At 42.3% G+C, this 13,072-nt stretch overlaps 1 protein-coding gene across 3 annotated transcripts in view; it reads right to left on the bottom strand.

Moving 5' to 3' along the window:
• Positions 1–13,072, bottom strand: part of MTDH (metadherin) — a 98,932-nt gene that overhangs the window by 47,416 nt on the left and 38,444 nt on the right. For all 3 annotated transcript variants that reach the window (XM_085896662.1, XM_085896664.1, XM_085896663.1), the window contains one exon: positions 186–461. In XM_085896662.1, the coding sequence (XP_085752788.1) occupies positions 186–461 (276 nt within the window). The remainder of the gene's footprint in view (positions 1–185; positions 462–13,072) is intronic.

The following is a 13,072-nucleotide window of genomic DNA, read 5'->3' as shown; positions in this document are numbered from 1 at the left end:
GAGCAAGATGGATGCACAAGAGGGATGGGAAATAAATCAATAATATTGATGATTTATCAAAAGTCTGTATATTACAACCCATTAGGACAAAGGAGAACACAAGAAAATGGAAACTTAAAAGAATGCACATTTTCAAAAAGGTACAAATTCCATCACTCGGGAATTGAGAAAGATGGCAAACTTACCTATGTTGGGATAAATGTTTTCTTGCACGTAACGTTTGGAGCCTGGACCGTGTCCAATCATGGAGGGTTGTGCCACCTCACGCTGACCTCCGCTGGCCTCTGCAGGAGTTGGACCCCACACTGAAGTTGGTGTGCTCTCAATGCCAATCTTGGCCAACGCAGTGCCCATTCCCATATCATCTTCCAGTGTATGACAGCCACGGTCTGACAGTTGGGCCCACGGATGGCCATTGGCCAAATCAGAAGAAGCAAGGAAGCCCAAACAATTTGTCCCTCCTGTTCAAGGAGAAACACCGTTTGATTTCTTACTTGATGGTAATAGTCGATGATACATACTGTAATTAGACGCAGGAAGCTGTCATTCGGCGAAACATGCCTGTGCAACACCAACACCAGCCAGATTAAATAAATCCGTCAAGCTAACTCAATTTAATTGGGGCGCATGGGGAATGGGGGGTGGGGGGATACTCAAAATGAGTAGGTTGGTGTTTAGGGACCTCAGGAAAAAAAAACCAGAGTTGGTGTCAAAACCACCCAATGCTCACCTGTTTATACATTTATCGTTTTTAAAAGACTAGTCTAATAATATTTTTTATAAAGCATTGCAGTGAAGTCTGATCCAAATAATTTTAAAGCAATATATGTATTTGTATATTGTAATCAGTAAAAAATAGTGTGGTCGATAAAAACATTAGCAAGGAAATAACTTGCACCAAAAACTTTAACATTTTCACGCTCACGCCGGGGGTATCGCTTTAGCTCTCTGTTCTTCGAACAGGCGAGCTAAAAAAAAAATGAATATGATAAAATTGATATGGATACTTTGAGCTCTTCAGCTGTATAGCTTCCATGGCTTAGCTAAGCTTGATAGTGAATTGCAAGGCTGTGACAATCAAATAAATACTGAGGAGGAGGAGAAGGAGAAGGAGAAGGAGGAGGAGAAGGAGGAGAAGGAGGAGAAGGAGGAGAAGGAGGAGAAGGAGGAGAAGGAGGAGAAGGAGAAGAAGGAGAAGAAGGAGAAGAAGGAGAAGAAGGAGAAGAAGGAGAAGAAGGAGAAGAAGGAGAAGAAGGAGAAGAAGGAGAAGAAGGAGAAGAAGGAGAAGAAGGAGAAGAAGGAGAAGAAGGAGAAGAAGGAGAAGAAGGAGAAGAAGGAGAAGAAGGAGAAGAAGGAGAAGAAGGAGAAGAAGGAGAAGAAGGAGAAGAAGGAGAAGAAGGAGAAGAAGGAGAAGAAGGAGAAGGGAGGAGGGAGGAGAAAAGGAGAAAAGGAGAAAAGGAGAAAAGGAGAAAAGGAAAAGGAGAAAAGGAGAAGGAGGAGGAGGAGGAGGAGAAGGAGGAGGAGAAGGAGAAGGAGAAGGAGGAGAAGGAGAAGGAGAAGGAGAAGGAGAAGGAGAAGGAGAAGGAGAAGGAGAAAAGGAGAAAGAGAAAAGGAGAAAAGGAGAAAGAGAAGGAGAAAAGGAGAAAGAGAAGGAGAAAAGGAGAAAGAGAAGGAGAAAAGGAGAAAGAGAAGGAGAAAGAGAAGGAGAAAAGGAGAAAGAGAAGGAGAAAAGGAGAAAGAGAAGGAGAAAAGGAGAAAGAGAAGGAGAAAAGGAGAAAAGGAGAAGGAGGAGGAGAAGGAGAAGGAGAAGGAGAAGGAGGAGAAGGAGAAAAGGAGAAGGAGAAAAGGAGAAGGAGAAAAGGAGAAGGAGAAAAGGAGAAGGAGGAAAGGAGAAGGAGAAAAGGAGAAAAGGAGAAAAGGAGAAGGAGAAAAGGAGAAGGAGAAAAGGAGAAGGAGAAAAGGAGAAGGAGAAAAGGAGAAAAGGAGAAGGAGAACAGGAGAAAGAGAAGGAGAAAAGGAGAAAGAGAAGGAGAAAAGGAGAAAGAGAAGGAGAAAAGGAGAAAAGGAGAAAGAGAAGGAGAAAAGGAGAAAGAGAAGGAGAAAAGGAGAAAGAGAAGGAGAAAAGGAGAAAGAGAAGGAGAAAAGGAGAAGGAGAAGGAGAAAAGCAGAAGGAGAAGGAGAAAAGGAGAAAAGGAGAAAAGGAGAAGGAGGAGGAGGAGGAGGAGAAGGAGAAGGAGAAGGAGAAGGAGAAGGAGAAAAGGACAAGCAGAAGGAGGAGGAGAAGGAGAAGGAGAAGGAGAAGGAGGAGGAGGAGGAGAAGGAGAAGGAGAAAAGGAGAAGGAGAAAAGGGGAAGGAGAAAAGGAGAAGGAGAAAAGGAGAAAGAGAAGGAGAAAAGGAGAAAAGGAGAAAAGGAGAAAAGGAGAAAAGGAGAAGGAGAAAAGGAGAAAGAGAAGGAGAAAAGGAGAAGGAGAAGGAGAAAAGGAGAAAAGGAGAAAAGGAGAAAGAGAAGGAGAAAAGGAGAAAGAGAAGGAGAAAAGGAGAAAGAGAAGGAGAAAAGGAGAAAGAGAAGGAGAAAAGGAGAAAAGGAGAAAAGGAGAAAAGGAGAAGGAGAAGGAGAAAAGGAGAAAGAGAAGGAGAAAAGGAGAAAGAGAAGGAGAAAAGGAGAAAGAGAAGGAGAAAAGGAGAAAGAGAAGGAGAAAAGGAGACAGAGAAGGAGAAAAGGAGAAGGAGGAGGAGGAGGAGGAGGAGGAGAAGGAGAAGGAGAAGGAGAAGGAGGAGGAGAAGGAGAAGGAGGAGGAGAAGGAGAAGGAGAAGGAGAAGGAGGAGGAGAAGGAGAAGGAGAAAAGGAGAAGGAGAAAAGGGGAAGGAGAAAAGGAGAAGGAGAAAAGGAGAAAGAGAAGGAGAAAAGGAGAAAAGGAGAAAAGGAGAAAAGGAGAAAAGGAGAAGGAGAAAAGGAGAAAGAGAAGGAGAAAAGGAGAAAAGGAGAAAAGGAGAAAAGGAGAAGGAGAAAAGGAGAAAGAGAAGGAGAAAAGGAGAAAGAGAAGGAGAAAAGGAGAAAGAGAAGGAGAAAGAGAAGGAGAAAAGGAGAAAGAGAAAGAGAAAAGGAGAAATAGAAGGAGAAAGAGAAGTAGAAGGAGAAGGAGAAAAGGAGAAAGAGAAGGAGAAAAGGAGAAAGAGAAGGAGAAAAGGAGAAAGAGAAGGAGAAAAGGAGAAAGAGAAGGAGAAAAGGAGAAAGAGAAGGAGAAAAGGAGAAAGAGAAGGAGAAAAGGAGAAAGAGAAGGAGAAAAGGAGAAAGAGAAGGAGAAAAGGAGAAAGAGAAGGACAAAAGGAGAAAGACAAGGAGAAAAGGAGAAAGAGAAGGAGAAAAGGAGAAAGAGAAGGAGAAAAGGAGAAAAAGAAGGAGAAAAGGAGAAAGAGAAGGAGAAAAGGAGAAAGAGAAGGAGAAAAGGAGAAAGAGAAGGAGAAAAGGAGAAAGAGAAGGAGAAAAGGAGAAAGAGAAGGAGAAAAGGAGAAAGAGAAGGAGAAAAGGAGAAAGAGAAGGAGAAAAGGAGAAAGAGAAGGAGAAAAGGAGAAAGAGAAGGAGAAAAGGAGAAAGAGAAGGAGAAAAGGAGACAGAGAAGGAGAAAAGGAGACAGAGAAGGAGAAAAGGAGAAGGAGGAGGAGGAGGAGGAGGAGGAGAAGGAGAAGGAGAAGGAGAAGGAGAAGGAGAAGGAGAAGGAGAAAGAGAAGAAGAAGGAGGAGGAGGAGAAGAAGGAGAAGGAGAAGGAGGAGGAGGAGAAGGAGAAGGAGAAAAGGAGAAGGAGAAAAGGAGAAGGAGAAAAGGGGAAGGAGAAAAGGAGAAAGAGAAGGAGAAAAGGAGAAAAGGAGAAAAGGAGAAAAGGAGAAGGAGAAAAGGAGAAAGAGAAGGAGAAAAGGAGAAAAGGAGAAAGAGAAAAGGAGAAAGAGAAGGAGAAAAGGAGAAAAGGAGAAAAGGAGAAGGAGAAAAGGAGAAGGAGAAAAGGAGAAGGAGAAAAGGAGAAAGAGAAGGAGAAAAGGAGAAAAGGAGAAAAGGAGAAAAGGAGAAAAGGAGAAGGAGAAAAGAGAAGGAGAAAAGGAGAAAGAGAAGGAGAAAAGGAGAAAGAGAAGGAGAAAAGGAAAAAAGGAGAAGGAGAAAAGGAGAAAGAGAAGGAGAAAGAGAAGGAGAAAAGGAGAAAGAGAAGGAGAAAAGGAGAAAGAGAAGGAGAAAAGGAGAAAGAGAAGGAGAAAAGGAGAAAGAGAAGGAGAAAAGGAGAAAGAGAAGGAGAAAAGGAGAAAGAGAAGGAGAAAAGGAGAAAGAGAAGGAGAAAAGGAGAAAGAGAAGGAGAAAAGGAGAAAGAGAAGGAGAAAAGGAGAAAGAGAAGGAGAAAAGGAGAAAGAGAAGGAGAAAAGGAGAAAGAGAAGGAGAAAAGGAGAAAGAGAAGGAGAAAAGGAGAAAGAGAAGGAGAAAAGGAGAAAGAGAAGGAGAAAAGGAGAAAGAGAAGGAGAAAAGGAGAAAGAGAAGGAGAAAAGGAGAAAGAGAAGGAGAAAAGGAGAAAGAGAAGGAGAAAAGGAGAAAGAGAAGGAGAAAAGGAGACAGAGAAGGAGAAAAGGAGAAGGAGGAGGAGGAGGAGGAGGAGGAGAAGGAGAAGGAGAAGGAGAAGGAGAAGGAGGAGGAGAAGGAGAAGGAGAAGGAGAAGGAGGAGGAGGAGAAGGAGAAGGAGAAAAGGAGAAGGAGAAAAGGGGAAGGAGAAAAGGGGAAGGAGAAAAGGAGAAAGAGAAGGAGAAAAGGAGAAAAGGAGAAAAGGAGAAAAGGAGAAGGAGAAAAGGAGAAAGAGAAGGAGAAAAGGAGAAAAGGAGAAAGAGAAAAGGAGAAAGAGAAGGAGAAAAGGAGAAAAGGAGAAAGAGAAAAGGAGAAAGAAAAGGAGAAAAGGAGAAAAGGAGAAAAGGAGAAGGAGAAAAGGAGAAGGAGAAAAGGAGAAAGAGAAAGAGAAAGAGAAAAGGAGAAAGAGAAGGCGAAAAGGAGAAAGACAAGGAGAAAAGGAGAAGGAGAAAAGGAGAAGGAGAAAAGGAGAAAAGGAGAAGGAGAACAGGAGAAAGAGAAGGAGAAAAGGAGAAAGAGAAGGAGAAAAGGAGAAAGAGAAGGAGAAAAGGAGAAAGAGAAGGAGAAAAGGAGAAAGAGAAGGAGAAAAGGAGAAAGAGAAGGAGAAAAGGAGAAAGAGAAGGAGAAAAGGAGAAAGAGAAGGAGAAAAGGAGAAAGAGAAGGAGAAAAGGAGAAAGAGAAGGAGAAAAGGAGACAGAGAAGGAGAAAAGGAGAAGGAGGAGGAGGAGGAGGAGGAGAAGGAGAAGGAGAAGGAGGAGGAGGAGAAGGAGAAAAGGGGAAGGAGAAGGAGAAAAGGAGGAGAAAAGGAGAAGGAGAAAAGGAGAAGGAGAAAAGGAGAAAAGGAGAAAAGGAGAAAAGGAGAAAGAGAAAGAGAAGGAGAAAAGGAGAAAGAGAAGGAGAAAAGGAGAAAGAGAAAAGAAGAAAGAGAAGGAGAAAAGAAGAAAGAGAAAAAAAAAAGAAGAAAGAGAAGGAGAAAAGGAGAAGGAGAAAAGGAGAAAGAGAAAAGGAGAAAGAGAAGGAGAAAAGGAGAAGGAGAAGGAGAAAAGGAGAAAGAGAAGGAGAAAAGGAGAAAGAGAAGGAGAAAAGGAGAAAGAGAAGGAGAAAAGGAGAAAGAGAAGGAGAAAAGGAGAAAGAGAAGGAGAAAAGGAGAAAGAGAAGGAGAAAAGGAGAAAGAGAAGGAGAAAAGGAGAAAGAGAAGGAGAAAAGGAGAAAGAGAAGGAGAAAAGGAGAAAGAGAAGGAGAAAAGGAGAAAGAGAAGAAGAAGAAGGAGAAAGAGAAAAGGAGAAGGAGAAAAGGAGAAAGAGAAGGAGAAAAGGAGAAAGAGAAGGAGAAAAGGAGAAAGAGAAGGAGAAAAGGAGAAAAGGAGAAAAGGAGAAAGAGAAGGAGAAACAGAAGGAGAAAAGGAGAAAGAGAAGGAGAAAAGGAGAAAGAGAAGGAGAAAAGGAGAAAGAGAAGGAGAAAAGGAGAAAGAGAAGGAGAAAAGGAGAAATAGAAGGAGAAAAGGAGAAAGAGAAGGAGAAAAGGAGAAGGAGAAGGAGAAGGAGGAGGAGGAGGAGGAGAAGGAGAAGACACAGCCAAGGAAGGCAGCAGCCTGGAATATTTACCCAAATGTGTCCACATTGGATGGACATATGTACATCTCAAAGTCTAAAGGCCCAGTCACACCTTGACGTTTTAGCCAGCAATGGCAACGTATTAAAATGTATATAAAACGCTGGCTTACGTTGAACTTTTGATGTTTTTTTTTTTAAAGATTCGGACGTATTCATAACGACTTGGTCTTTTGCATAACGTATAAGTAACGGACACAGAACGTTTCGTTGTGTTATAGATAACTTATACCAACGAATGCTGAACCTGTTGTCGGCCTTCACAACCTATGCCCAATGATAGTCTAACTTATGCATAGCGCGCTGCACGCTTCGCCGACAATGACGTGGCGTAGGTTATAAAAAGGCTGCCGCACAACGATTTAAATCATAACCGCCGCAGAAATGAAAGTGTCAACATCGCAGTCACACCTTGGCGATCTTGCCAGCGTATGCCGACCTCTGAAAAATGCGTCTAAAACGCTGGCGCACGTCGAATACGGTATGGGTAAGTTTGGTATGCATGAATAGAACGCTAAAGTACGTTATCATACGTCGTAGTAAGTGGAGTACGTCTTGTAATTTTAAACATGTTGAAAATTTTACGACGTACTTGCCGTATGACACACGCTCCGCATGCGATGGGAATAAGTTGTACGCACGATATGCGATCGTTGACACACATCGACACACGTTACTTGTAAGGTGCTCATAAGTCGAAACACGTCAAGGTAATGGTTAGCGTCAGTGTTCCAGATTCCCGGTTTTTTTTTTTGTTCGGTATGACTGTGTTCAGTGTACAGTGCGGTTATGATTTAAATCATTGAGCGCAGCCTATTAATTATATTATATTATAACCGCACTAGAAATCGAAGTGTCAAAGTCACCATCATACCGAAGGAAGGAAGAAAAAAAAAAACAAAAAAAAAAAAAAACAGGGAGTCTGGAACACTGATGCCAACCATGACCTTGATGCGTTTTGACTTATGAGCACCTTACAAGTAACATGTGTCGATGTGTGTCACCGATCACGTAACGTGAGTACAACACCTAACTCATAGGTTAGAAATAAGTTTCGGGTACGCTAAACATTACCTCGACGTGTTTCGACTTATGAGTAACTTACAAGTAACGTGTGTCGACGTGTGTCAACGATCGCGTGACGTGCCTACAACTAATGGCCAGCGTCATGCGGAACATGTGAGTCATACGCTGGGATAAGTCTTAAAATTTCAAGCATGGAAAATTTGAGGACAACCGAAAAGTACAACGTTTAAAGCCAGCGTACAACGACGTATGGCAGTGTTTTTCAGCGTGCTCTCAATGTTATCAAAACTTACCCATAACGTATTCGACGTGTACCATCGTTTTATACAAATTTTCCAAAAATCGGCATAAACTGGCTAAAACGTCAAGGTGTGACTGGGCCTTAAGATTTTTGTCCTGAACCAGGGGCAGACAACAATGCTAAGCCCTATCATGAGCCTTGAGGAGATGGCAATATCTGTGAGCATAACAGGTTGGACCAAACAAAAAAAAAAAAATAGTGATTTTTTTTCAGAAATAAATCTTTAGTGATGGGATTTTTTTCCCTGGAAATTAATACATGTACAGTATATTCACAGAACTGTCAATTCCATAATAAGCTTGAATTAACTTGGCTTACATGTTAAACGTTCATGCGATACTTTTCTGCTCAGCACATGAGGAAGTAACAGGTGACTTAAACGGTTGTGCTATAAAAAAAAAAATTTCATAAAATGTTTGTTGAAATTTCATTATACAAACTGTATTGTGCCTTTTCGTTTATAAAAGACGAGGCATGCCTACCCATCACTGAGCTGACGGGTTTTATAAAAAGACAGCATGTTGTACTTTACAAACATATTGCATGTCTATCTGTGAATCTCAATGAGGACGTAAAACAAAGTGAAACACGGAAAAAAAGATTGAAAGAAAATATATATACATATATATTAGGGTGTTTCATTTTTTTCTGAAGTGCAATAATTTTATCAGCACAGGTTTGCCTTTGAACCTTTCCTATAAAAAGTGCTTCATGCAAAATCTTAGCGAAATGGGACTGTGTTAACAGGTCGCACACTTTTGAATGGTATGTTGACATTTTTAGCAGCGTCTCGCGTAGCGAACGCTGCTCATAGAGAGCTCGGCATTGTTCATCTTCTTCTTGTTCTTCTTTTTGTGAAGACAAAACCTTAATCTCTTGGCCTCAGCTCTTGTATAGACAAGATCCGGATCTCCTTAAATACTGAGCACATGTACGGTGCCTTTTGAGAGCGTCTATCATGAACTTTTAAATATTGTTACGAATTTGGAATTCAATTGCACACAACATACAGGTTCCCTTAGTCAGCTATGTCGATAATTGCATATCGATATGTCGATAGCAATTCTGATATGTCGATATGTCGATAGCAAATACCGTTCTTCGGCTGCTGGACACGTATCAGATTGCTGACAAGATCATCGGTCTCTCATTTGATACGACTGCGTCCAACAGTGGCATGATTAGTGGAGCCTGCACCATACTTGAACAGTCCCTTGGAAGACCTCTTCTTTGGCTGGCATGCCGACATCACATTCACGAGGTGGTACTGAAGAACACCTATGAACTCCTCTTCGGCTCTCCCCCAGGTCCCGACATTCCCCTCTTCAAACGATTCCGAGGAAAATGGGACGTCTTGGAAAGACATCTGCCGGTACCCTCAGCGACGAACAACCCCTGGATGAGTGGAGCGAATCACAAAGGCTGAAGATGATAGACTTCCTCAGGAGAGTCATCCATGATGCAGCCCACCCAAGAGAGGACTATCTCGAACTCCTTCAGCTCTCTCTTCTCTACCTAGGAGGATGGAGCGGAGATCTGCCTCAATTTAGGGCCCCTGGAGTCTACCATCAGGTGAGATGGATGGCAAAGGCTACTTATATCCTGAAGATTGCCCTGTTTTTGCAACAACTGGAGCTGACGAGTCTGACGACTGGCCCGTTTCGTCAGTCTCATTTACATCAGATTCTGGCATGAGGCAGCTGTCCCAAACTGTGCACCGAAGAATGAGTTCTTGGTGATTCTCCAGGTGTTTGTGGATAGAGAACTCGGGTCAAGGGCAGAGAAGGCCCTCCAAAGGCACCTCTGGTACCTCTCAGAGCAAGGAGTGGCCCAAGCCTTCTTTGACGAACGAGTGTCTCCCGATGACCGGGCGGCCATGGTCAAGAACCTAAGCCGTCCAGCAACTTCGAAAGCACTCAAGAGACTTGAAAAGAAGAACTTCACTCTCCCTGACGGTCTTTCCAAATTGGTAACAGGGCGAACACTAGAGGCCATTGGGATCTTTGCTGGGAGGATGGTCACGACCCATAACGTGGAAGATGTTTTGCAAGATCCACGAACTCGAGCCACCGTCCGAGGCCTGCAGGTCATCAATGATGCAGCAGAGAGGAGTGGCACTGATACAAAATCTCCAAGCCCGAACCGAAGACGAGCAGCAGAAGCAGTTCCTCCTCAAAGTTGTTCATCATGACCGCAAGACCGTCAAGAGAACAAAGGCTGGAGTGACTGCTAAGTTCCCTCCTGCTCCTTGAGCCCAACAATTTGATTGCCCTGCTCTACTTGCATAATTGTTCTACATTTCTTTTTCATAAATTTTTTTGTTAATTTTCAGTTCAATAAACGTTCACTGCAATTTTTTGTCTTCTCCTCCATTTGATTTTTTCGAAGTTTCACTTGAAATGTGGAATCTTGTCCAACTGTGGGACCAGTAAATATTGACGAATCAAACCAAATATTTGCCTAAAATATTTATGGGTCATAAGAAACAAGGGGACACCCCTTCTGACAATTTTCAACAAATTTCATTTTTTTTACCACCATGAGTGAAACACCCTAATATATATATATATATATATATATATATATATATATATATATATATATATATATATATATATATATATATATATATATATATATATATATATATATATATATATATATATATATATATATATATATATATATATATATATATATATATATATATAAAAAACACGTAGTTGTTGCTGCTGTTGCTGGATGTGGTTGTTGTTGTTTGTGTGCTCCTTCCGTATCATTCTAAAGAGTTCCTGCCAATATAGAATAATAAATCTAACTGTTGGAACCAATGCATTGAGCTCCCATTTCCACTTCTTATCCTTCATTCCTGGAAAGAGGGAATTTTAAACAGGAATCTCAAAGATTAAACGGACACAAATTTTTGTTCCACATTTATAGTTTATCTTTCCAACCAAGTAAGCCGATTAATAGCTTTCCAGTGGTACCATTTTTTGTTATTCTAAGACAGCAGAAACCCTTTAGAATGAAGTGTGACAGACAGATTGATGTTTCTCGTTTCAGTAATAGATGTAATTAAATGCACAATTGTGTGTACAACCCTTAATATAGCTTTGGTTCCTCTACTTTTTTTTTTGCTTGCTTCTGGCAAGTCTTAATTTGTCTGGAATAAGTCTATTGGCTTGAGCTGGATTAAGAGACCATCTGTTTTCAAAGACCACATTTTAGAGTTCCCATGAGTGGTCACTGCAACCAGGTTTCACCATCTCCTCTCTGTAAGGAGGGGAAACATAATTGACTTGAATTGAAATTACTACATGAAACAGCCACAAAGGCAAAGGAGGAAAAAGAACACTGAAGAAGCAAATAAAGAGCAAGAGGAATTCAACAAAATAATCTGAATAAAGCCATGACTCATTGAAACAAATTCTGGAGATCTTTGAAATTGGTAAAATTCTGGCTCAACTTGACATGATCAAAACAATTACAAACAAATTAAAAATTCTTACTTCACAAAATGAGTAGCAGTTATAAATAGAGATACCAGAAATGAAAGGCCTCCTGTTTGCAGAAAATAAATAAATATACATATACATATACATATACATATATATATATATATATATATATATATATATATATATATATATATATATATATACATACATATACATATACATATACATATATATATATATACACATACATATATACATATAAAATCAACATTCAAACAAGAAAGATTTTTGATTCAGCCCCAAAAAATAAAAAATAAAAATAAAAAAGTTGGGTTTCTGGCACCATGCTGCTCAATGAATGGGGAAGGTAGGGAAGGATTTTTTTTTCCGACGTGTTTAAATGGAAGTTGTACAGTATTTCAGATTCTACATCTTTCGAACCAGAATGTGTATGTTGATAGTTGAAAAGATATGGAATCATGAATTTTAACATGTCCATTGGAGAATACCAATTGGGGGTAAAACAGTGTTGTGTACACAAGTCAGAGGAGTATTTGACACCAAATTAGTATCTCTGCAAGGTTTCCTTTAAACAGTGAAGCTAGTCTCAGCAGTGATAAAGACAGCATATTGTTACGGCTGTGGAAATTCGCAGAACACCATAAAGGTCCTTAGTTCAGTTATGCCGATAAGTCCGTGTTCAGTTAGATTTCCCCACCGTTGTTTAATGGGAATTATTCGTGTCACCCGGGCTGCGATCTTCAGTTAGCCGTTTTTCTTTCGCTATCGTTATTTTGGACCAACCACTTCACAACAACCACGATCAACACCAACCACAAATCGCCTCAACCACCAACCACCCTCTCCACATGCCTTCATAACAACGACATCTCCCCACCATCTCCTAAACCGCATCTCCCCCACCCGAATAACATCGCCTCACCTTCATCCCTGAAGCGACGCCATCGACGCCAGCCGCAGCGAGTCCCCAGCGAGTCCCCAGCGAAGAGCGTCGCTGCAAACCGACGCGGGGGTTTAGTTGTTGGCGCCAGCGACGGTGATTTCACGCACGTCCGCTCTGTGAAAGCTTCGCCTCGGAGATCAGATCACAGGAGAAAAAGGGGCGGGGCCTGTGGAGGTCAGAGGTCAGAGAGGGGCGGTCAGATCCCGTCTCACCAACCCTATAAAACAGCGCGCGGAGCGCCAGTTCGAAGAAGAGTCGTTGGTGGAGTCTGGAGGCGGTCGGAGAGGTCTGGAGCCGGAAGAACACAGGCGGGGCAAGGTCCAGGGGAGCAGAGGATGCGCGAGGCAGAGAGCGTGGCTGAGCCTGCAGTGCCGGGCAGACCTGCGCGTTCGTGTGGGGAGAGCCAGAGAGAGCTCGCCAGCCAGCGCCAAACGGTCTGAGGTGATCGGGCTTCAGGACAGTCCAAGCATCGCTGAGGATCAGACGGGTTCTTACAAAGCATCAACTTTACTTTGAAAGAGCATCCAAACCCGTTCATTCCTCTCAGAGCGTCGCCGGCTGAGGCCCAACTCACCCGGCCGCCTGGCAAGGCCTGGGCGCAACCGCGGCTATGCTAGCTGCCGTGGGGAAAGAGCGTCGCGGGTCGCCCTATCGAGGCACCACGAGGGTGGAGGTAACCTGCAACGGTCTCGTGGGACTCCTTCGGTCCACCAAGTCCCACGTAATAAAGGCCTATGGGTCCAGTCTGACCCCCTTGCCTCTGAGAGGGTCTTTTCTTGGTTTATTTGTGTGAATGTTGTGCCGCCGTGTCCTGCAAGTAGAACTGTGTAAGTGCTTGTGAATAATAATTAAATCATAGACGGTTGTAGTGCTTTACCTTGCTCGTGTCTTGTCCCCTTCTCCCATTGATTGCATACCTGCATATGTGCATCCCTGTTTATGTGTGAATTATAAATAAATGTCCTTGTGTGAATGTTAACCCGTTCGTTGTGTCTTCTTTCCCCATTGAACCGCCGTATTGCTCTCGGAATTTAGCGGGCATTTAAATAGCCGATAATAGAATCGGGTCCAAAGAGGCCTGGCGATAATACACCGCTCAGTTATCCCAGAACGGA

This window comes from Eptatretus burgeri, chromosome 9 (assembly GCF_056783735.1).
Source record: "Eptatretus burgeri isolate ZD-2024b chromosome 9, Ebu_testis_v1, whole genome shotgun sequence".
NCBI lineage: Eukaryota > Metazoa > Chordata > Myxini > Myxiniformes > Myxinidae > Eptatretus > Eptatretus burgeri.
Note: the sequence above shows the minus strand (reverse complement) of the source record. Positions and strands in the feature narration are given on the sequence as shown.